Below are 25,750 nucleotides of genomic sequence, written 5' to 3'. Positions count from 1 at the left end.
AATAGACATAACATACTTGGCTACATACTAGTACATACAGACAGATATGCACAAGTAGAACAAATAAGTTAGTTGCATTATACTTTTGAAGCTGGAATGAAATTGTATGCATTTTGTGTATCTTACGTGTGTATTTGTATTTTTTGTGTGGCCTGAGGGGATGCTAATTAGTTCATCGTGCTCAGTGATCTGAGACTGATTGACTTTCTTTGTTCCAGTTTGATCCAGCTGCTCTTGTTTTTAAATGGTAAGACTGATCATGCTTTATCAAAGGAATGTCTGTTTTGGTCTTGTGAATAAAATACCTGACATAAAATTGACATTTAATTGGTATGCAATACTGCCAAATATTGACTATTGACCAACAGCCTAATAAGGACGGCAAGAGATATTACATGGAGAGATACTGTAGTATAAAACTGTGACAAAAGGTATATTCATAATATAATAATAGTATATTAGCATGCAATATTAATGTTCGTTTTAAATAATATTAGTATTAAATATTATGGTGTGAAAATACATTTGTGTCCTTTTGTGATTACATTGTACATAATAGCTTTGCTTCTTTTTTTTTTCCAACAATGAGATGAGAAGATTGCCACACTCATGTCTGTGCCTTCATTGTGAAGCTATAAGAGCTGGAGACAAAAACAGGGATACAGTGAGTCTGGTTCCCTCTAAAGCTCCAAATCCACCTACCTGCACGCCCACTCATTAACATGTTGGTTTGTTTCATCCGTACAAACAGAAATGTGAAAACTGATTATCAACTCTGCTAATTAGCACATTTATATATATATCAAACATCGAATAACACGAGGAAAGACGAGACTAGCTTTGCATCTCCAGAACGTAAACTCATACACACACACTTGAAGAGCATGCTGTTGTGTCAGCATCACATGGTAAGCAGGACAATCTTAGAGAGGTGTGAAACATCTGATCTGATTTGGATCAAACCATTGACTGTATATAAGAAGTGGACCTAGTCACTGTGGACTAGGGCTTGGACCAGACCATCATCTTAAAATGTTTGCATCCACTGGGTGGATCTGACGAACACAAGTGGCAGAGCAACATCTCGAGCGGCAACCTGACTGCATCTGGCTCAATCTGGCTTCTGGTGCGAAACTTTTAATGAGGTTAGATTCATAATTTCAGGTGAACTTTACAGCTAAGTGTTAAAGTTATCTTAATAGCTAATTGCATGGTAGCATAGTAGCATCGTAGTGATGGTATTGGGCGGTAGCAATGGTAGCAAAAGTTAGCCATGTCATAATTTACAAAATAAACATCGTTCTGGATTGAAGAAGACTTGCAACTCGTGATTGAGACCATAAACTCACGTTTAGAACGTTTACTGAGACAATAAATCAAGTGAGAAAGGACAAGACTTCCATGCAATCTGATTTCTTTTTTGCAACCAGAGGAGTCGCCCCCTGATGGTCATTAGAGAGAATGGAAGTTTAAGGCGCTTCCTCCTTGGCTTCACTTTTCAGAACCGGAGGTATGCCATCTGGATCAAATGCTCAGTCTTTCTTTGTGTCTCCTTTCTTCTTTACCCAGTTGTTTATCTCTTTGTCCTCTGCCTCTCTCTCTCTCTCTCTCTCTCTCTCTGTCTGTCGCTGTCTAGTTACCTCCTCCCTGACCTTCAGGAGCAGACAGTGATGCAGACAGACAGACTCTGGGGGGTTAAACTACACATCCAGCTGCTTCTAGGTCGCGCAGCTGAATAACAGCCTCATTTCACACAGGATGAATTTGTCACCTGATTTAGATGAGTTGAGTGGTAATGCACAAACAGGGGTGACGAAACCACTTTGTTACAGAACATCATGCTTACATTGCAATGCTGATGCACTTGACTCAAGTCATTTCAATACACTTAGAGCAGGGCTCACCACCATTTCTTCAACTGAAAATGCGTAGGGATACTTTTTTTCATATCATCTTCCCGAATATCCATCCATCCATTGTCTACCGCTTATTTGTTTTATTTATTTGTATAGCACATTTCATACACAAGGATCCTGTATTCAGGGTCGCGGGGGGGCTGGAGCCGATCCCAGCTGTATCTTCCCGAATAACTAACTTTAAATAATGAATACCATGCATTTCATAGGCAAAATGTATCCATACTGAATATTAAACAAGCATGTTTATTGACTTCTCTGTTAATATCAACAATTAAGCTTTTTCAACATTTGAAAGGGATATAATATAACATTTGTCACATTTTTTTGTAAAGTTGTGTGTCCATCAAAGCGTTTTTTTTCCCACCAGAAATGAGCAGTCGCTATTCTGTAAACGCCCACATTTTATTATGAAAGCTTTGGTTGTTTGCTATGATATGTAAAAATATCCCCACAAGGTAGAGTACTTGACCTGGATGAAGGGGAGGCTGAAGCACCTATAGAGTGGGAGGACGGACCCACAGGTATGATTTTGTGCGCATGGACATACAGGGCCCTAGTTTCGTGGTGCAGCGCAGGGTGGCGCAGGGTGGCGGACCCGGCGCAATGCAAGTTTCGACCCGCGCAGCCTTGCGCACCGTCAGTTTGGCAGTTTGGTGGTTCCGCATGCCATCCGCCTTTGATCTGACGTCAGATGTGACGGGACAATCTATATAGATATAAATTCCAAGTTGATTCAATTAGTTGCATTAAATAGTGTTTGTTGTGATTATTTATTGCATTTAAATGTGCCTGGAACTGTGGAACCCTGCCTGTGAGGTCTCGGTGACGTGTGCGCACTGCGCTCCGTCAGCCAAACTTCCACTCCGCCAGCTGTGATTCCCCTTGAATGAATGGACTTTATTTGTGCCTTGCGCCGAGAGTAGACTAGGTTGGAGCTGGCGGGCTTTCGGCGAAGTCTCAACGAGGCTTTTTGCCACAAAACTTCCGCTGCACCAAGCTGAATCTGTGACGCCTCCCTCCTCCGCCGCCACACCCATCTTGGTGCAGGCGATCCACCAAACTGCCAAACTGACCGTGCGCAAGGCTGCGCGGGTCGAAACTTGCATTACGCCGGCTCCGCCACCCTGCGCCACCCTGCGCTGCTCCACCCTGCGCTGCGCCACGAAACTAGGGCCCACAGTATCTCAGCGAGTACGATCGCTTGGTTCTCAGGCATAATAGACACTCAGTGCCTCGTCACCCTGCTGGCACTCCTATTATAAAGAATTTAAAAAATAGCTGGACTCAGGAAAAAAATGCTATGACCGAACAGCTACCAATGACAGGCAAGCAGGCGTGTTGCCAACCCCATGACCTAGAGTGACCTTGCATCCTGCATGATCCGCTTCTCTCCTGTTCACTTTTTTGCATCAAATATAAACATGAAGCATCAAATCAAAGTTTTGTTTCCCAACTCATACAATAATGCACACTGATGACATAGTGAAGATTAAGTGTACCGTCCTGGTAGCTGTGAAATCTAAAAGATGCATTTGTATTCACACAATTCATTGTTATTCCATCTCTCTGTCTCTTTCTCTTCACAGTCAAACTGCACATCATAAGGCACTCGAAAACCTAATTGTGAATGCATTCACTTCCTTTGATTATCTACCCCTACTTATCCCACCATAACCCTCATTTCCCTTTGAAGCCTGCTGATCCTCTGTGGCTAAGCTTCGGTGGTGGTACCAGTTGTATAGCAGGAAAAGAAAAAAATCCAGTTAATCTGCGAGGGTCTGCTACAGACACGGGAGGAAGAAGGCTTTTGTATTTGGTATTAAAAACCAGAATGAGATTGCAGTTTGTGCTCTATTATTAGACATGAGCTGTTCATTCACCCAGGGTCCTAAAGACACAAGGAAGTAGAGCAGCTCAGGGTTCAGGACTTTGAACGTGCTTAATCAACCAATAGTTTATTGTTAGCCATTGTGGCCACAGACAGGTTAAGTAAGTTACAAAAAACTTGTTGTTGTAAGGTTAAACTGCTGCTAAAATTTGCTGAATCTTTTGTCATGCCAACCCTCAGTGTCAATGCAAGAAGCAATGGAAAGGGAAAACACAGGTGTTGAAGTGATTTTTTGGGTGGGTGAGATTATATTACACTATTATTACTCAATCAAGTTCAAATATTTACATATCCAGCTGACATGGAGCAACATTATCATTTGTGTGTCATGTGGCAACCTGGTGAACGTCTCAGGTTTTACTTTCGTCAACTTTTGTCTGTGAGCTGTTTGGTGCTGGACAGGAACTGCAACATGGTTTTATCAGAACATTTAACCCAAAGCAGCTGCAGCACATTTTGTAGGAATATTCTCATCTTAAAAACAAAACATTGTTCAAAACAACCCTGTTTCCTTGAGATGAATAAACCCATTAGTAACATAAGAATCACAATGTCAGGTATGTCCTGGAGGGAGTGATACTTACCTTCAGTGTGGCATATGTTGAGCTGGTTTATCTGCTCAGTGAACTCGTTCTCCTCAATAGTCTCAGTGCGAGGAACAGAAAGAGAGAAACGCCTCTTAAAGTTCTTCATCTTGTTCATGGTGCTGAACCGACTCTGGGAGAAGAGAGAGAGAGAGAGAGAGAGAGAGAGAGAGAGAGAGAGAGAGACATCAATTAATTCAATCAAGACTCTACTTCATCAGTGCATGCACTAGATGCATGGTCTCGTGGTTGGAAGTAGTGCTGCCATTGCATAGCGACCTGGATGCATTTCATTTGTGTGTCCACCATAAAAAAAGTGTTTTTTGTCTCTGTACATGAAACCAAACGATTGAATTTTCACAACTATTTCCTGATCTGCTGTGACGAGGCTGATATTGATTTCCTACATGTAACAGACACTGCAGACAGAAAAGAAGATATTCTGAATGCAAAGCATTTAGAAAAACCGATTGGAGCTATTTATGTACAGAACATTTAGTCGACTGTAAATCAAAGAAACCAAAGTTCAACACTCAGCAGTACACTGCCTCCGCGATGACACAGGGCATGTTGTGCAGCCATGAATGATCTTCAAATATGGCTTGACCAAAGACTGTATCATCTGATAATGAGGCAGAATACAGCAGGGAAGCAGCTGATCAATATACTCTCTCTGTCAGTGGGTTACACAACCACAGCCAACCCCACTTTTAAGTTATCACTCTCCTGCACTTTTTTTTCTCCCATCTTTTCGTTCTCTCATTCTTCTCTGTGTGCTGCAGAGATTGGTGTCATGGGGTCTCCACGACTTCTTTACTGACACAAACTTGTGCATACGTGTGTGCGTGTTTGTGCTCATTACTGTGAAAGGCTACCATATTCCTATGGGGGTGGGGGTGGGGCTTCAATTACAGCTAGACTCCACGTTCATCGCTGTTATTTTTGGCCTCAATTACCCATCAGGATATTACTATGTCTGAGCGATCCCTGCGTCTTGTAAGATAACACATCCTGCTGCGTTACCTGCACAGAGCAGTGGCTGCCACACACAAATACGCCCACAGAAATTAAAACACGTAAAAGAAATACACCCAATAATTCCTTGGTGCATCCAGGTCTAAGTTAAAATAATCCATCCCACCTATTTAAGCACAATATAGCTGCCAATACATTTACATTTACATTACACAATAGAAGCAGTATCCTTCTAATCTACGCCATTAATACAACTAATACACAAGTCAAAACCAGTTTAAAGGAGAGCAAATGTGTTTTTTTGTGTCTTCAACTGCATGGAAGATGTTGCTGAAATAAACCTTCTAAAAAGTAGCTGTATTTGAATCTTTCGACATCCATTTGTTTCAAATTAAATTGAGCAAGCCTGATTACACAACAATTGTGATTATGCCTTAAATTAAACTAATAGTCAGACTTCAGATAGCTGTCAAAATCAATCCTTTGTACTTCTAGTTTAATGAGGACTTGGTCATTTTTTTTAAACTACAAAAAAGCAAATAGCAAACATGTGAAACCACTCAGCTTCTGGCCTTCAAGATTTAACAGGGACTAGAATATGTATAATTAACAAGGCAACATTAGGGAATAGTACTAGAGACCATCTTGTGATGGGAAAGCACCAGCCACAAGGCCAAATCAGGCCGTGTGTAACGTAGCAGGGGGACGGTGGCCCCTTCCCAACTTCCTGTCCTCCAACTTCCAAGCCCTGGGTGGAACCACGTCCATCATCGCATTCAGAAGTTTCATGGCTGTTTCTTTATCAGATACGTCGTTATCTGTCCACAATCATGAGATCATAGTCATAATTGAAAGACTGATTTGTTCTCTTGGAGCTATACTAATCATACAAATTAGAGCTATATCTGTGTTTTTTCTTTCTTTCACAGTTGTCATACAGTTATTATCTTGAACAAAAACAGTATTTGTGTATTGGTAGAAAAATACAAGCAGTATGAAGAAAACATGTATGCTTTCACCACAGGTTCCAATTACAGCAGCTTTAAAACTGGACCCAGTGAAGTCATGATAGAACATGTCACGGCTAATGTTTTACTGAGAGGCTAAGATAAATCATGTGTTATTCGTGACACAATTCATACAGGATCAAAAATTTTTTCCTCTTGCCACTGACTGCCATACATATTTTTTCCTAAATAAGAGGTCCACCAGAAGGGGCATTACTTTCCCTCTCTATATAGGCTATAACACCACAGACAGACAGAGAGAAATATAAACACTTGGCAAAGCACTCTAAACCTTGTGTGTGGTAGTTCCTACTACAGTCTGCAGAACCACATTTTGTCATGTTGAATCACGCACAGACTCACAAGGTGAACGCAATACCAGCCACAAGCTGTCGTGGCTGGTAATTAATCCCACAGTCAACACCAGCGGCAGGCTAAGACAGTTTCCTTGGGCAAACAAAACTGATTGACGTGTGTGTCCTCGTGGTTACTGTGCTCTCAAAAAGTCTTCCTATTTCTCCCTTCAAAACATCAAGCCACACATTATGAGCCGTAGCTTCCTTTATGTCATCTGGTGCCCCAGCAGGTGTCACTGATTGTTACCATGGAAACAAGGTTCTTAGTACAGAGTTAGCCCTGGGATAGGGTAGTTAACTTTTGTTTGGCTTTTCTTTGTTTTAGTTTAAGCGTATAACTTTTTGATTCAATTAGTCAAATGAAGGTTGGCATTAACACTGCAGCCCAGTCTAAAATATATCTTTTAAAACTGGCCCCTGCTCAGAGTCGTGTGAAGTCATGCAAACAAGATTTGGAAAAAGTTAGCATTAGTGCCACATACTGAATTCCCTCTAAACAGTTATATTACTGGTTTATAACAAGCTGCTTTATTTCTAAATACTGAAATGAAAATGTTTAAATTCCAGTTTTAATGGCATTGTGGCTGCAAGCACATCCACATTCTTTGTAAATGTGAAACCTGTCGAGGCAACTCATTAAATAAAGTCTGATTCAATACTGGAAAAAAACAAAATCTTCTCCCTCTCATTATTTCTTAATTGCATGCTACAGCATCTGGCGTCCCATCCGATCGCACAGAAGAAGTGAATGATTAACATGGGCAGCAGTCAAGGAGAGAGTCTAACATGGGCACAAAATCTGGAGGAAAAACGGGAAGGTTGACTGCTTTCATGGTTCTTAAACCAGAATTAAAATAATATTTTAGTTTGCATTATCTTCAGCACTGATCAGCTCTGGTTTAATGTTGTGAGTAATTTTTACACACAAAAAACATGCAGGTTATGACAGCACTTTGAAGTTTCCCTTCAGGATTTTGAGAATCTAGTAATGTAGCTGTTTTTCTATGAGTTGTTCCCGATTTTGTTTGTTCATCTCGCACACAAGTGGCTGACACGATACACCATCCTACCAGTGGTATCACACTATTCCACTGGCAACAGGAAATCAACACGTCCTCATACATAAATATAGAATAGAAACATAATAGTTTGTGGCAATGACTCCTAATACAACATATATGAGGGGGTTCTATTTAACATGAAATGGTTTTAAACAGTCGTTGCTTATTTACGCTAGTTACGTTATTACATATTATTTTAACACAAACCATGATCTTTTTTCTAACCATAACCAAGTAGTGTTGTTGTCCAATCATTTCACAATGTTAACCCTGTGGCTTGATACAAGGTTTATATGGAATGCATTTTCATTCAGAAAAGTGGACATACAACGTATCCTGTCATTTGCAAAAACGTAAATTGCCAACAAATTCAGCTCATGTGACTCTTTAATGGATGGAAAACACGCTCTTGGTAAAGCAAAAGAGCAGAGCAACTGTCACAGTTCTGCTAAAAGCAAGAATGTCAACCTTTTTATGCCGTTAATGACACACAATCATGTTCAAAGAACAGCTGCAGAAGCAACAGATACCTCAGCTTCATATTTCTAGAGTCGAATATTACTTATGGAACAGTAACGCAATTTCTCACTGTGGATATTCTAGAGATATGACGGACTAAAATGAACATAAAAACCTGACGATCAGGTAGCTGTCAGACAATATCAGAGAAGCCTATAACTTTAGGAAACTGGTGCAATAAAAAGCGATCAGATAAATCTGATTAAGGGGTTAAGAATGGAGGAGGAAAGAGGCTTAGTGTGCAGACAGAAATCAATACCACTAGGCTGGCTAAATTGTGTTGCAGCTGTTGTTTTTCCCTTTGCGAGTTCGTCAGGCAGCCTGTATGATCACTACCCCGGTGTCTCAGCAGGGTAGAGCTATATACTGTAGGGGGCTACCTCACACATATAAGAGTTGAATGAACAAAAGTACACTGTGGTTAGCAGTAGCACAATAGCCAAAACAGAAATGTAATCTACTCAAGCAAATTGGCATCTGCATTGAAAAACAAAACTACAAAGACCTCTTTGTGTAACAAACCAAGGGTAACAGTGCTGGTTCCTTTTGCTCATGTGGTTTGTTGTGATCTTAGGGGGATGATGGCAACTGTGTTTATTGTTATGACCTGGATGAAAAATGACTTTTACTCTTCTGTTCCAGCATAATTTTACTGATGCTGTATTAGCTCTTCAGTGCTGTCTTTGTGTTATTGTGTCTGGATTTTTCATTTCATAAGACACTTGTAGATGTGTTTAATGATTTGATCTTTCTTACCTGGAAAAGAATATCACATAATGTAGAAAAAATACAGTTTGATCTTTCATTCAACTATGGCACTTTGCTATCTCCTCTAGCTCATAAGCAAGGTTTTCATTCATATGTATTAAACATTTTAACCAAATTTTAAGAAAATTGGGGAAAATGAAATGGGAATTAATATTTGTTTCTGAGTGGCAGAGCGGCAACCTTACTGAAGCTGGCTCCATCTGGCTTGTGGTGCAAAGTTGTTCACAAAGTTTGTTTCCATAATTCAACGTAAACTTTACAGCCAGGTGTTAAAGTAACCTTAGTTTCTAATTGCATTGGTAGCGTGGAAGCATCAGACACAAGGTAGCACCACCCTAAAGCATACCCTGTTTTATTGTCTAAATGGACCATCATTTACGAAGCGAACATCATGATGTATTGAAGAAGACTTGAAACCAGCGATTCAGACCATAATGTCATATTTACAATCTTCCATGAAATTGAACTTCTTTTTGCAAACAGAGGAGTCGCCCCCTGATGGCATTGTCTTCACCTTTTAGAATCCGAGGTTGCCCCCTTGTGCTTGTTCATCAAGATAAAACAGTCCTCCTTTCCCCTGCCGAGTGGCCATGAAAAATTTCCTCATTCATGTCTGTCACGTCCCGTCAATCCCACCATTTGCGCTGTGAATTTGCGCTGTGAAGTCATGTCTTTGCATTGACTTTTTATGTAATTTGGTTGGGTGAATAATTTGCTTTGCGTTTGGTGTGAACTAGCCTGATATCCATCTCTGGAGCTGCAACCGCTCTCTTCCTGCTGAGCTGCCACAGCCTTTTCTGGCCATACTGATGTGTGTTGTCACCATAGCAACTAACAACAACTGCCATCACCTTTTACACTCGTCAAATGACCACTGGAAGTAGTTCAATGTCTGTTCTACTCCTATTCTATTTCTATTGTCTGCACAAACAATTTTCCAGCACTGCAGCCCATGATTTAAGTTAAAACGAGGTGGAATAATTACTTTTGCTTTTGCAACAAATATGTTATGTCCTTATGTGGCTCCATGGTGGATGTTTCAACCAGTACAGTAGTACTATAGAGTAGTAATATAAAAGGTCTTCATAAGAAATCATAAGGAATAGCACACATGTACTTTAAACCCAAGTATATGATGTTAAGATATATTTAAAGAAAAAAAAGTACATTTAATTAAAATAAGATTAACTGCTTGGGTACTTCCTATAGTTGTTTTATCAACAAATCAATAGACTAATATATAGATTAAAAACTAGTGTGTGAGCAGCACCATACTGCCTCTAAAATAAAAAAGACATCTGGAGTAGGACAAAATAAGAAAAATAAATAAATAAATAAAAATAAAATATATAATAATAATACTAACACTAACACTAACACTAATAATAATAATAATAACAATAATAATAATAATAATAATAATAATAATAATAATAATAATAATAATAATAATTCAAAAACATGCAAGCTGGGCCCCCAAATATAGGAAAATAACCAATACAGCTTTCCTTGCAGCCTTGCAGATAAGTGCAGTAAAAAGCCAGGGCCTGCATGCGTATCTAAAATAACTTGTTTCCCAAATACTTGTCAGGCATCACTGAAAAATGATTCAAAATGCCACGTCTTTCAGTGCACAAACATTCCTTCCTGTTTACAGTTCAAGGCCAAGAAAGTAATGCGCACAGAATCTTTGAAATCTATTTATTATTCTTTTCATACATCAGCTCACATGCCCTTGGACAAAAACAGCATGTTTGTGTTCAAACAAGTAGGCATGGCACATGTTTACAGTTTGCAGTGTTTCACCCAGGAGAGACTGCAATCTCTTTTTTTTCTTTACAGTGACTATGTCCTCACTCGCTTCCTCAACCTTCATCTGTTGATATGCTGTGGTGTTAGAAATAGAAGTGTGTATTTTCTAAACAGGATACAGAGAAATGCAACAGCCTCCCACTCTGATTAGGAGCCTCTGTTCATTCACTTCGTTCTCTCTACAAACTTAATTGCATGGCGTTGTGACTGAGAAAATTCCTGACTGCAATGGACAGAGTGTAACACTGGCGGTGCGCCTCATTTATCTTGTAGACAACAGACTCCTCTGTTTGGAGAAGGGTGCAATTTTAGAATCTGGATGCTCGGAACCAATCGGAAGCATTTGGCATCATTCTCAGAGCGACTCTGTCAAAGGGAGGAAGTTGGTCTGACTCCCTGTCATCTCTGATCTCCGTTCATTTTTCTCAGCTGCTGTCACAAACTCATGCATCATCATGGTAGTTTATATCTATTCTGTTTGTGGTTTCAGAAAGGCTGTTGGGGTCTAACTTCCGTTCTTTTTCTTTCATTCAAGTCGACAGTGGAGGACAAGATCTTGTGACAAGATAGTCAATAAATAATCTTAAATAACAGGAACACTATGCACTAATACACTAAGACTATCCTCACGACAAAAATGACAGTATTTGTTTTTGTTAAAAGGCCTAAAGTAACTATGTTTCCCTGACGAGGGCCTCGATTGGACAATGGACACAGACAGAAGCAGCTTTTCCTGTATTCATAGAAGTGGACATAGTCACCGTGACATCTGTAGACTACAGTTTTGCAGTTGGTCATCACCACCTTGGAAGTTTTGCACCCAGCAAACAGAAGTGACCATAAAGCTAAATCCTGTTTTCAGGTCTTTGGAGATATCTAGCTGGTAAAGTTAAGCCCCCCTAATGCTCTACCCTAATGATGGAAAGCGTGTGTCTAATTTACGATGTTAAGGGAATCATATTAGTGCAGAAACCTGACAGTAAGCCAGTTTCTTAAGTACATGTAAACACACTGATTAACTTATGTTAAGATCTCCAGTGGTTGTTGCCTCTTGGGGGGGTCAGGAGGAGTGTATTTGATTCAGCCATATGTCAGTGGTCCAAAGACCCATCGGCCCTGTTTAAATGAATATACTCAACTCCCCTCATGTGTACTCATTTAAAATGGGGCCAGCTGATGGAGAAGATGTGGGATTGTTTAGATGGGCTTCATTGTTTTATACAGGTCAGTGGGCATTGTCATCTGAATATATGACACACATGCAACAATCTATCTACATATAAGGCATACAACAATGTGACGCAAGCTGGGCGATCAGATATAAGAAACCTCACACAAATGGTTTTCTGACTCTCTCTCTCTCTCTCTCTCTCTCTCTTTTAAGTTTTTCCCTCCATCCAGGTTGTTGAAAATGAATGAATGAGCATGCGGCAGTTAAAAAAGAAACTTTGGCGCAGGGTCAGGGTCAGACCATTAGCCCTGCTAACAATGATACAACAGCTTCATTCGACTGCTGCATTTCCCCAGTGAAACCTGGCACGATAGCTTCCTGTTCTTAGTTCTTGATGGGCTGCCAACACAAACTGAGATCTCTGGGAGGGTCAAGAGAGAGAGAGCGACTACATAAAACAAAGAAAGAGAGAAAAAATAGATGACTTGCAGAGTGCATGCAGCCTGCTATAGAGAGGCTAAGTCATGCCCCTTCCAATGGACCACTATGCAACCTCATTTTGGAAGAAAATATCTAGGCATAATGGCATTACACAGATAATGTTTCGATCCTGAATGTGGTATGAATTGCACATAATTTAGCATGTTGAGAAAAGTTGCATTTTGTAGTATAAAAGTTGAAGTATAAGATGGTGAATATATGGATGATGCTTGTGTGTTTACATTTACATTTAGGTCATTTAGCAGACGCTTTTGTCCAAAGCGACTTACAATAAGTACATTTGTCAAAAGAAGGAAACAAAGAAACCACAACTTATCATTGCCGATAAAGTAAGAGCTAAAAATAGAACAAGTGTTAGGTCCTCATCTGAGTAAAGTAGTAAGTGTTCGGTGCCAGGATGTTACATTACTCACACTAACAACAGTTCTTTCTCTTCCCGGCTGATAAAAAGAGTCGCTGGATTAAACGCATCACGCAAGAGAATGTTACATTTGTTCATGGAACATAGCTAAGTAAGCTAGCTAGCTAGTGAGCAGGCCAAGGCAATGCCGTGTTGGTGACGTACATAGAGTTAGGCGAGGGATGTAGCTCACTGAGCGGTTTCACAAAACACTAAATAATACTCTGTTACTTTCTAGCAGGGTTGAAATTTCGTCATTTTAGGGGCAAGGCCATTTGGCCTTCCCTTTCCATTTTTTTTAGGGGCACCAAGGCCACATAACAGGGCACAAAGGCCATCGAGTAAAATGAGATGGTTTTACCTTTTAGATTAATACCATAACATCCTAATTCATAACAAAACATGAATTATGTATTAAAACATTTTTAATACCAATATCAAGTTAATGTTACATTGGATTTTTTTAATAACATCTTACAAAGGAATTACTAAGTGCAATAAAACATATTCTGTATGAAATCTTTACATATATAACGATGCACAAGCACATACACGGGTAGGCAATGTGGACATGATGTAGACTTTAATAGGCAGTCCCTCTCATTATCGCTCAGTGTTCAACGCGGATCTCCCCCCGCTATCGAGCCGTTTTATGACTGAAAATACTGTTGATGACTGTGTAGGACACAGCGGGGTTCTGGGTCGGGACTTCAGACTCTGGTGTGAGCGGGGCAGGAGCGGTAATTTTATAATAAAAATGCCTCTCTCTGAAAAATCCGCTGCATGGCCACTTGAAATATGTGTTGACTAGAAATATGTGCGCACACCGGAGCGGAACTGGACGGGAACCGGACCGCTACTTTTATAATAAAAATGCTGCTGTGTGCTTTCACTGCCCGCTCGCTCAGCTCGGCTCGGGTGGCTGTAATTAAGCTGACGAACGGTTGACCTTCTTCTTGCATGTGATGTTGATACTTCACCTGTGCGGCTCGCAAAGCTCACCACGTGTCACTAGCGTTATTTACACTGGAACTTCGACAGGGGCACAAAGGCCACCTTGGCCGTAAATTGAAAATTTTTTCAGGGCATCAAGGCCAAAGTGCAGGGCGCCGTGGCCGTCGCGAAATTCCCACCCTGCTTTCTAGAGTTGCAAAATTTTAAATTGACAAACATCATGTATATTTCATGGCACAATTAAACGGGATCAAAAAATGTGTCTCGTTGTTGACTACGTACATATTTTTTCCAGAAATATGTTTCACCGGAAGGGCTGTGACATAGTTTCCAGATCCAACATGCACTTAATGCAATGAAGATGCACTCAGACTTTATTTGTGGAATTCTTACACGGTTACTTTTTCAATTAATCTTCTGATATCTTGTTTCCAAAGTCCTATTGATAGCATGTCTTCGAAGGTTCTCAGTCAACCAGGTCATGAAAATCTTTGTAAGCTTTATCGTAGGTAACTGTACTTGCTTTCGGTTTTCAAGATGTTTCACCTCTCAACCTTCCTCTTGATAGCAGTCATGTTGGTGATAAAATAGCATTTTCCCCAACATTGCACAGTGTGTATGTGTAAGAGAGAGATACAGAGCACACATCTGCTTGTGTCATCTGTGTGATGGGTCACTTGCGCTAAAACTGACCTTGGGCCTGAGGTTACATTACTGTGTGCTCCAGTAGTTTATGTGGACTCAAAATACAGTTTTGCTTGTACAACTGTGTTGTAAGCACACACACACACACACACACACACACACACACACACACATTGAGGGGATGGTGGCAACAGCGCTGTTTCACAAAAACCACAGTGAGATGAGAGAATAAACAGCTGGTGTTAAGTCAGGAATGCAACTAATCTAATTATTGCTGCCATTATCCAGCCAACCAACAATAATACACAGGTATAATTGTGATAATACATGCTTTTACACCAAGGATGCATTTGGTGAAATCCACCACATGATAGGAACTTATGTTAACAAGGCCTGAATTCATAAAGTATTTTTTTACCATAGACTGGACGCAGTCATCGTGATGTCACTTTTCAGAACCAGTGGTTGCCACCTGCATATAAAATATGTTTCGGAAAGTATTTTAGGCAATACAGTCACAGAATCTTGATTTGTATTTAAATATTTAGTTTGACCGGAGTTCACAAAATTTACATCGCTGATTGACTTTGTGCTGCACGCCCCGTGTATGAAAAGTGCTTTATAAATAAAATTTGATATGTATATATATATATATCTTATAATTTTTTTAGCATATATTGTGACATTTCTGACAAACAGACTAAGCGGTTGACCACAAGAGTGGGCCAGCTGACTTTTGGGAAAAGAGCGTTTCAGAGAGAGGATGTTTTTTGAGCATTAAAGCATGCAAACACACTCTAGTAGTAACCTCAAACACAAGCATGCAGCATAATAGGACCACAATAGATCATCTTTAAACAGCATAGTCCGACTAAATAGGTAGGTGGGATAGACTAAAAGCCAGTGTTGAATTCCCCCTTGTTACTACTATACTTACAGGATGCTATTGATGCCTATTTTTAAAAGGGCATGTTACAGAGATTTGGCTTCAGTCCTGTCTGCGACAAGTGCGATGGTTAAGAGATAAAATAAACCGAGCGGGTTTTCTCCCTGTTGTCCTACAGTTATAGTCAATACCGGCAGACATCCCTCTGTGGAAAAACTTTAAGCCTAAATTTTGAGCTTGAGTCCAGTTAACTAATCAATTATGAAAAATCCATCATACTCTTCCTGGATCAACAAAGATTGTACTCAGACATATGATGTCACATTCTCCTCTTGTTCTCTTTGTGTACGGGCTGTCACTGTAATAAAAATGACCTTTTGTTTCCTTCAATGCCATCTTTTCTTGGAGTTGGGCCTGATTAGACAACAATCATTGCCTTATTGGCTCCACTATATCGCTATACAACATACTCCTCTATGTCTGACATTGTTCCCTTTTTCTTCACTTGTTTATCTTTAGTTGTTCCTGGCCCCTCATCCAGTTCACTCTGGGTTTTCTTGGAATAATTAGATAGTAATAAGAGAGATGCTCATAATGAAGAATTTACAACAGTGTTGCCAGCAACAATAAAGCCCTCTGTTGACCTCTCTACGTCCATCTACTTGTCCCTGCCGCTATGTGAACAGTAGGCCTACTGTGTCCACTGGCTGTGAGTGAGTAAGTGCTGGGGTCAACATCAAATTGGCCTATTGTGTTACAGGCCACCATAGTTTGTGCAACAGGCCACACATGTTATGGTGGTTCTTTTGTTTAAAGACTCAAAAGGTATGCGCTGACAGCAGAGTAGAATTGGAACGAAACACAGATGGATGGATAGGAGGAAGCAGAAAATGTTAAATCATTTATCAAGGAAATAACTTACAGGCTATGGGCCCTAGTTTCGTGGCGCAGCGCAGGGCGGAGCCGGCGCAATGCAAGTTTCGACCCGCGCAGCCTTGCGCACCGTCAGTTTGGCAGTTTGGTGGATCGCCTGCGCCAAGATGGGTGTGGCGGCGCAGCAGGGGGAGGCGTCACAGATTCGGCTTGGCGTAGCGGAAGTTTCGTGGCAAAAAGCCTCGCAGAGACTGCGCTGAAAGCTCGCCAGCTCCAACCTGGTGGAGACTATGCAGAGAAGTCTATCTCAGTTCCTTTCATTGACAAGATTGTACAGTTGTATGGCCCTGGGGATGAATGATTTACTCAGTCGATCAGTTCTGCATTGCAGTGAGCGTAGTCTCCAGCTGATCAGGCTCTTCTGTTGGGTGATGGTGCAGTGGAGTGGATGGCTCTCATTGTCCATGATGCTAGCAGTTTGGCCAGGGTCCTTTTGTCGGCTACCGAACTCCAGTTCAGCACCTACCAAAGAGCCAGCTTCTCTCACTAGCCAATCCAGTCGCCTGGCATCCCTCTTCTTCTCCTCCCCAGCACACCACTGCATAGAAGAGGATGCTGGCGACCACAGACTGGTAAAACATCTCAAGGAGTTTTCTGCAGACATTGAATGACTGCAGCCTCCTGAGGAAGTACAGCCGGCTCTGTCCCTTCCTGTAAATATATATAAAAAATAAAAAATAGATAGGACGGCCATTCACGCCGACAGAAACAGCTCCTGGGGAGGGGTAGGACATTGCCGTTGGACAGTCAAATCTGTTATAAAACTGATTTAACTGCCCAGTCCAGGCATCCCTCCACACTGTTCCTGCTTTTCTTCATACCAGTCATTGTCTTCATCCCCTCCCACACTTCTCGCACATTGTTCTGTTGTAGCTTCCGCTCTACCTTCCTTCTGTAATCCTCCCTTGAGTTCCCCTTGCACGTGCTTCAGCTTTGCCTGATCCCCCTCCTTGAACGCCCTTTTTTTCCTATTGAGGAGGGCCTTGACATTGCTGGTTATCCAAGGCTTGTTATTAGGAAAGCAACGCACAGTTTTGGTATCACCAAAATATCCTCACAGAAGTTCAGGTAGTCAGAGTAACAATGTGCAAGCCCATCAACGTCCTCACCAAATGATTGTTAGAAAACATTCCAGGCTGTTGTGCCTATGCAGTCTCACACGGTTTCATCCGCCTCGGAGGAGGACTTTTTGACTGTACGTGTTGCGGTTGGTTCTCTCCGGACACATGGAATGTACAGTGGTTGTAGGGAGACCAGGTTGTGATCTGATATCCCCAGTGGTGGTAGTGGCTTGGCTGTGTAGGCATCCTTAATATTGGCATAGAGGAGATCACTTGTTCTGTTCAGTTGTGTGGGGCAGTTGACAAACTGATGAAAAGCAGGCAGTGTTGAGTCCAGTGTGGCGTGGTTAAAGTCGCCTGATATTGCAATGAATGCCTCTGGGTGTTGGGTTTGCAGCCTCGCGATAGCAGAGTGAATGACGTCACACGCGACTTCCGCCAGACCTCTTGGCGGAACGTAAACAATGAGAATGATAACATGTGAGAACTCCCTGGGTGTGTAGTATGGTCTGAGGCTAACCGCTAGCAGCTCAATGTCTGGGCAGCACGTTACCTCTTTCACAGTCACATGTCCTGGGATACACCCTTTGTTGTCAATGTACAACGCCAAGCCCCCTCCTTTATTCTTACCGCTGCGCTTCATGTCCCGGTCCGCTCGGACAATGGTGAACCCTGCTAGCTCCACGTTAGCATCCGGAAAGTGTCCATTCAGCCACGTCTCCGTGAAACACATAAGGCTGCATTCCTTGTACAACCTCACGTTCTTCACAAGCACAGCTAACTCGTCCATTTTGTTGGTCAGCGAGTTAACATTCCCTATCACGCACAAAGGAATAGACGGTTTAAACCTCCACCGCTTCTTCAGTTGCCCAGCCCTTCTGCTAGTTCCGGCTCTTACTCCACGGTAGGGTCGCGTGATTTCCTCCGGGATTGAGTAAATCTATCCAACTCGACCCATTGTCCGAAGTTCCAATAGTTGATCCCTCGAATTAACAAGGTTTTTCTTGCCGTAATCCACCCCGATAGTAGCTATATCCATAGGATAGAATAATAATAAACTTGGGCGTGAAATAAATAAGAAAGTAAGGTTGTAGAAAAAAGTTTATAACACCAAATACAGACATGGTGGTATCAGTTTGTGTCATAGCATGAAGAGCACTAGTCATTAAGACAATTATGCTAAGTGTAGTAAAACAACACTACTGTAAACACACAGGTCAATCTAACCAACACAACCAACAAAAGCAAGTCGTACTACCAAATCAGAGGCAGATAAGGGAAGGTCAGGCCTTCACCATAGCAGGAAACAAAATGATTTCACATCATTCTACATACCAATTATCCACATGTTCGGTTGAGGCATAGGGTGTATTTTCAGAGCAATGGGTGTTTGTGTTCAGTGTATCGGATTGCTCGACAAATGGCCTTTCTGTCCAATGGGATATTTTTTGGACTACTGGGGTGCCAGAATAATGGGCAGTCTGAACAATGGGCAGTCTCCAAGCCCCTGCCGTGCACAACCTGTTGTTCAGGCAATAATCTGCTTGATTTGATTTTGGAAAATATAATATTTTGGGTTCAAATAATTAGGTGTGTTACCTAAATTACAGAGATGGCATTAAGTGTGTAAGTAGTTTTGGTTTAAACCAGAATACGACCAGCAGTCTGCTGGGTTAAAGTCCAGTGATTGTTTAACCCTTCCATCCACCCAACCTCCTCCATATGCTGGCTTTGTCACTCTTCTACTATGTCATCTGAGCAAGTCCAGTTTCCTACGGTAAAGCTTTCAAAGTTTACCATGACCAGGATGACTGCAGAACCTTCACAGATATATCACCTGACTTGCTTAGCGACAACCCTGTACGTCCTGGCTCACGATTATGTGGGTGGTAATATTAGTCTTTGCATAGGAATGACTATGAACTGTGGATGAGAATAGCCTGTATATGTACTTAGCACCAAATATGAAGTATACTTATACTTTTAAGTATAAGTAAAATCGAATGTGCTGCTTCTACACACATTAAGGTACTTATGTTCATATAGTAGGAGTTTTGTGTGTAGTTCCTTGTTTGTACCATATGCATTAAAAAAAAAGGTTGCAAACTGCTGACAACTACATGTAGGTAGTGACATTATCAACAGGATAAGTGGTTAAATAATTTTACAAATAAAGAAGATTCAATCTTTTCACTGTTAGATGAGGCTTTGGTTTACACACCAGGCTGTCAACACCTTAACCCAACCTCCAAAATATGCATGATTTTACATGTGAGAGTGACATCAGAGGCGAGACGGAATGCAGACAGTGAGCTATGTTACCACACAATGTGAGGCATGTCTCAAATTTAAAATGTCTCTGTAGATGTTTCAGCAGCCAAAGGAAAAAAAAAAATAGAAACAAAAACAGCAAATTGTGCTTGTGGGAATAAAGGCAGCGGGGGGTGGAGGAGGAAAAATGGTGAGAGAGAGTGAGAATCAAAAAGGGAGAGTCACGAGATTAAAAGATGAACGTAGTGGGAGGGATTTTATTTTTATTTTGGAGGAGATAGCAACAACACAGACAGTTATCATACACAGACAGACTCAGTCAAATACACGTCTGTTGAAAGCATGAAATCACTTTAGCGAGGCCAAAGAGCACACTGTAAAATCAGATTAGGGAACTTCCTGCTGACCGAAAGAATTATTCAATTCAAGCAGAGCTTTATGAAATAGCTCCACAGCTTTTTCAACAGAAGTATTCACATTTTCCCTCGTAACCACAGAATGCTCGAAGCACCTGTGTTCGTTGACGTAATTAGGGCTTAGCTGTCAGACTATGTGTATATAACTCTTGATATCTGTGAATGTTCTCAGTCATCCAGGTCATGGTAATCCTTGAAAGCTTTATTGCTGGTAAGAAGGACTTGCTTTCATCCAAGACGCTGTTTCAGTTCTGGTAGAAGCATTCCGAACTGAAGAAGCCACTTGGATGAGAGGCTTCAAAAATCCATAACATATAGGTTACTTATTTTACATAATAAACCATAATCTCTTCCAACACGCTACCAAATACTGCCTACAAGGTGTTTTTTTTGCCAGTTCCATTGGGTTTTTACTACATAGTTAACCACTTTAAAAATCAAACTTTTAGAATGACTTGCTAATTATGTGATTAAGCAGACAAAACAACCAATGACAAATAAATTGGTAACTTGTGACTTAATAGTGCATGTAAAAATCTATTTTAGTTTAATGTCAGAAAAACGTGCATCAGAGTTTTAGACCTTTCTATCTGTCAGATTGCGTTACGTCACATTACGTGCGTGTGATTATTCAGATGTGTCGGTTGTTGGGACTTTTCCCTCAGGTTTTGGCTTAGGGTCCTGCTTCTGACGGGAGCAGCTCTGTGACTCACAGCTTCCCTCCCAACACTTGCAAACAACACATTATTTATATTTCCCAAGGTGGCTTCTGCCTCTGTTGGTATGTGAGCCTCCCTCTAATAAGCCATCACAGCTGCAGCACTAGAATGGCAACTTGGGAGAAACAGGGCTGCAATTATGTAAAGCACCTAAACACACCACAGAGCACAACAAGAACACACTGGCTATACTCCTGCACCGAGATGCAAATCCTGGCTTCAGAATGCCCAATCTTCACTCTCCACCAGATACAACATTTTTTGTCCAGAGTTCCCCATACCAACATAATTAATTCTAAAGCATTAGCAGCCACAGATAGGGTGGACATTTAAAAATGAGCTTCATAGCTTGGCTAGGAATGCACCATCCACCTGTGAAGCACTTTTGAAGTGTATTGGGTGTGAGGACAGGATGTCCAGCAATACTTTAGGTACTTTAGATCTTTTTTTAGTTATTCAATGCGACCCTGGTGGCAGCACTGCCACTGGATGGATGATGTGGCTGCTGTTCATGCACACAAAGACAAAATCCATGTTCTGGTGTATATATTACAGTATATGTATGGTGATTTTTCATATTTTCTTGTTATGTATAAAGAAGAACGGCAATATGCCAACAAAGACATGCAAGAGGCCTGCAGGGTAGGTAACATGTATCTAATGTCAAAGTAAGTACTTCTGTATGTGCACGTCGTCTGCATATCTCATTCCATCTACTTCACACAGGGTGAACATGTCAGACTTTCAATATTAATAAACTTTGAATAAACGTGTGCTAAAAGTGTGCTCATTGACTGCACTTCACTTCTGCTGCTGGATGCTGGATAACATTACAAACAACTTCTTCTTCGCTTCTCTGGAGTCAACCAACGATAAGTGGTTCTCGAGAATTCCACAGGCAGCACTCCTCAGGGCCATGTAATCGGCCCACTCTGAACTGGCATTGCACCATTGTTAACAATGCACCATAAAGCTTGGCTTTGCAAATGTTTTCTGAGTAAGGAACTGCATTCACGCATTGAGTTTTAGCGAGTGACACTAAGGGCACTAGTTCCGTAGACCAGGCGCAGTCAGCACTCAGCGCACCTGCGCCATGCCGACGGGGTGTGTCCGCCTGGACTTTGCAAGTTTCGTGCAGGCACGCCTCCCGTCTCGCCCACCCGCGCAAGTGGGAAAGAGGGAGGAGAAGAAGGCGTGAGTGGGAGACGAGGCGTGGACTGGGATTAATACAGCCGCTTCAGATCTTCACCAATCAAATGAGCGAGGAGCTCTGATTAAAGCTCTCCTTTAATGCGTTAGGGGAGGTTCAGTGCAAGTTTCGTCACTTGACAACCCAATGACAGAAGCAGCGCCGCCGCTCCCACCACGCGCATCACGCGTTGTGCGTGCGTATCATAATAATAACAATGCCAATATTATGAAAAACAGGAGAGAGCGAGGGAGATGTTTTGGTCCGAGAGGCTGAGTTTCCCTTACGCGTGCCATCCGCCTTTGATCTGACATCAGATGTGACGGGACAATCTATATAGATATAAATTCATGTGTTTATTCAATTAGTTGCATTAAATAGTGTTTGTTGTGATTATTAATTGCATTTAAATGTGCCTGGAACTGTGGAAACCTGCCTGTGAGGTCTTGGTGACGTGTGCGCACTGCGCGCCGTCAGCCAAACTTCCACTCCGCCAGCTGTAATTCGCCTTGAATGAATGGACTTTATTTGCGCTTTGCGCCTTGTGCCGAGAGTATACCAGGTTGGAGCTGGCGAGCTTTCGGTGAAGTCTCGGCGAGGCTTTTTGCTACGAAACTTCCGCTACGCCAAGCTGAATCTGTGACGCCTCTCCCTGCTGCGCCGCCACACCCATCTTGGCGCAGGCGATCCACCAAACTGCCAAACTGACCATGCGCAATGCTGCGCGGGTCGAAACTTGCATTACGCCGGCTCTGCCACCCTCCACCGCCCTGCGCTGCGCCACGAAACTAGGGCCCTAAATGTTAATATAGCTTTTGGATATTTTCAAGAAAACTCAGCAGGGCCTGCTGTAAGACTGAGGAGTGTGTGCCAGTATTGTTTTGGGCGAGTTATGTGCACACATCAGTAAGTGCTGTAGCTCTCACTTTACTGTGGGTTTATTCAGCTGTACACCAACCTATGGAGAACTACTGTCCAATGAAAATAGAGCAATGATCTGATGATATAGTGTGCATTTCTTGCAGTGGAAAAGTTACAAGAACACATTGGAACACAATGTTCCTTGGTGCGAATTTTGCAAGCTGGCATTTGAAATGGCAACAATTACAGAAGAATGACTTTACCTGATTCTCTAGCATCAGTAGCAGACTGCCCATACACTAAAATCTTAGTGCTCTTTGTGTTTTTTGGGGAACCACCACTGGACTACAGCCATCGCAGTATAATTTACAGACATGGTAAGGACGCATGGAGTATTGTGGAGATTTCCACAATGGATTCTTGCTTGTTAGAGCATTTAACCTTCCAGTATTTCTTCACAGTACCTGAAGCCGTGTGAAATGCAAACTGCTTTCCATTTGCTGTGTTTGACTAAATGTTTGCATGCGTTTGTTCATCTGTGAGAGGGGTTCAGCACTGGTGCCAGGGCTATTGTTAAATATGGTAGGGTCTATCTTCACATTATCATGGCTGAGTGGGCCGAGGGCTGTGCAATGAATCAGGCACTCTGTAATAATCTGCTTATGTAAACATTACTATTGTGCACAAACTGCAGCATGGTAAGGCAACAGTTACAGTCCATACAGTCCATATTACAGTAACAACCATTCTCTGTGGCAAAAGTCTAAAATGTGATATGCTATTATTATGCAAGGCAGGTATACATGAGCTCCGCTAGTGTAATGAGGATGACTGGATTTAAGATTAGGATCAGTTTGAAAAAGGAAAATAAAGGCAAAGCCTGACAGAATACTAAATATTATACACTGTCAAGGCAGGTAGATTGCATTTAAAACAGAGTTCAAAAACAAGCAGGCAAAAAAAAAGACTCCATCCATGAAAGACAAACAACCGAAAGTGAAAATACTAATAGATCATAGGAGAGGTAGAGAAAAAAGGAGTTAGCACTGCAAAGACCATAAGTTAGAGAAACACAGCAGAGAATAGGGAACTTCCTTCCTGAAATCTACGACATTTGAAATAAACTCAACACTGCTGCTAGGCCCAGTCACCCCTTAACTTTTGAAACTACAAAATTCCCTAATTTAATTTGATATACATACAAATTTGCCTCTCTACATTTACATCTAAGATGTATTCAAATGTCACTTCACTTGTCAAGCTATGCATTTAAAAAATACTAATAATATATAATAATATATATATATATATATATGTATATATATATATATATATATATATGCTGAAAGTGGCCATTTTTAGCAGGTTATCTGTGTACAAAACTGTAGAAAACTGGGTAGAGCAAATGTTCGGGTCCTTTTTTGTTGGTTTTAACATCACCCTGTATTGATATTTATGTTACAATAAGCAACATTTTACACATACGCACACACACACACACACACACACACACACACACACACTAGACGGCCAATAAGACCTGCAGGTTCTTAGGTAAACAGTGTTGTGTCTACAATGCTTATGGACAGACCTCTGTGTACTTGAGTGCCTCTTCCTGCATTACTACTGTTCCAATGTCAGTTTACATGTGTGTACTAATGCATGAGGTTCATCTTAGAGGAGAGATGTGGATTCTTGGGTGGTGAGTGTGTTGGTTTCAGTTAAACCCGAAGATGCTCTTATAGCAGTGGTGGACACAAAACAGTAGCAACAGTTAGATACATTTTGAGCTTGTCAAATTAAGACGCAATATATATTTTTTTATGGAACAGTATGTACTTCCAGGGAATGTTTAGGGCAATTGTGTTTACATATATATTTTTGGATTAATACATTTGTTTTTTATTTTATTCATAGTTGAAATGTTTTTCTTTCTTAGTTATTTCTTTTTCTGTAGACTGACCAATCATACGATCACAAAAATCAGGCAATTGTGTTTACAGTTTATATCAGTGTGATATTTTTTTCTGCACTGCTCAGAATTTCATTATATACTGAGCACCATTTGCGTTTAACTCAAGATAAAGCTTCAGACAAAAAATTATTATGGTAAAGTAAGCAATTAATGGAACCAAGTAAAGAATTCTATTAAAAATAATGAGCAAAAATGGCTAAGTTCAGCCTCAAATCAGCCCAATGCACTCTAACCCCCTTGCTGACCCCTGACCCATGGCGTAAGGTTGATACATCTTAATGAAAAACGTGGGTATATGTGGCTGCAGCAGATCTACTTACAGAAGAGTACAGGTCATCCAAACAACCAGGGGGGCGGAGGGTTGGGCTGGGGAGCAGACTCCTGTCTCTCCACTCAGGTTTCCCTCGCCGTCCCAGGTGTCACTCACACTGAGATAAATCCACAAGATGCAGGCAGCTCTGTAACTGTGATGATCAGGAAATACAGGGGAAAATGGACAGGCCCGTCCACGAGACCCTCCGACAGCTTGCCCTTCCACTCTCCCTCCGTCCTCCAAGCAGAAGCTGTCTCCCCCCCCCCCCCAGCCAGATAACAGGGCAGAGTAATTACACAGAGATACAGTGGAGACAGCTCAGGAGAGGAGAAACTGCTGCTCACAAGGCTTATATAATCACACCATGGCTCCTCCCCCACCAGTCTTTGATCAGGCCCTCCCCCGTTGGTATAGCAACGGCCAATCACCACTTGGCATTGCACAAGCCTCCTCCTCTCTGTCCTCCTCCTCTTCAGCCAGCCTCTGGTGTTGACAGGATCGTCACACCAGCCAGAAAGGCATATGTGTACGTTTGCGTATTAGAAAGAGCGTATTTAAAAGTGTTG

General features: G+C 41.5%; 1 protein-coding gene across 1 annotated transcript in view; it reads right to left on the bottom strand.

Annotated features, from left to right (window-relative positions):
* cdk18 (cyclin dependent kinase 18) overlaps window positions 1-25,470 on the bottom strand; it is a 48,793-nt gene extending 23,323 nt beyond the window's left edge. Inside the window, exons 1-2 of the mRNA XM_084023854.1 lie at window positions 25,192-25,470; window positions 4,392-4,524 (exon numbers count right to left, since the gene is read on the bottom strand). Of these exons, the coding sequence (XP_083879980.1) occupies window positions 4,392-4,509 (118 nt within the window). The 5' untranslated portion in view covers window positions 4,510-4,524; window positions 25,192-25,470. The remainder of the gene's footprint in view (window positions 1-4,391; window positions 4,525-25,191) is intronic.
* Between the last annotated feature and the right edge of the window lie 280 nt (window positions 25,471-25,750).

Source organism: Eutrigla gurnardus (genome assembly GCF_963514095.1).
Source record: "Eutrigla gurnardus genome assembly, chromosome: 2".
Lineage (NCBI taxonomy): Eukaryota > Metazoa > Chordata > Actinopteri > Perciformes > Triglidae > Eutrigla > Eutrigla gurnardus.
This window is presented reverse-complemented; position numbering and strand designations above follow the sequence as displayed.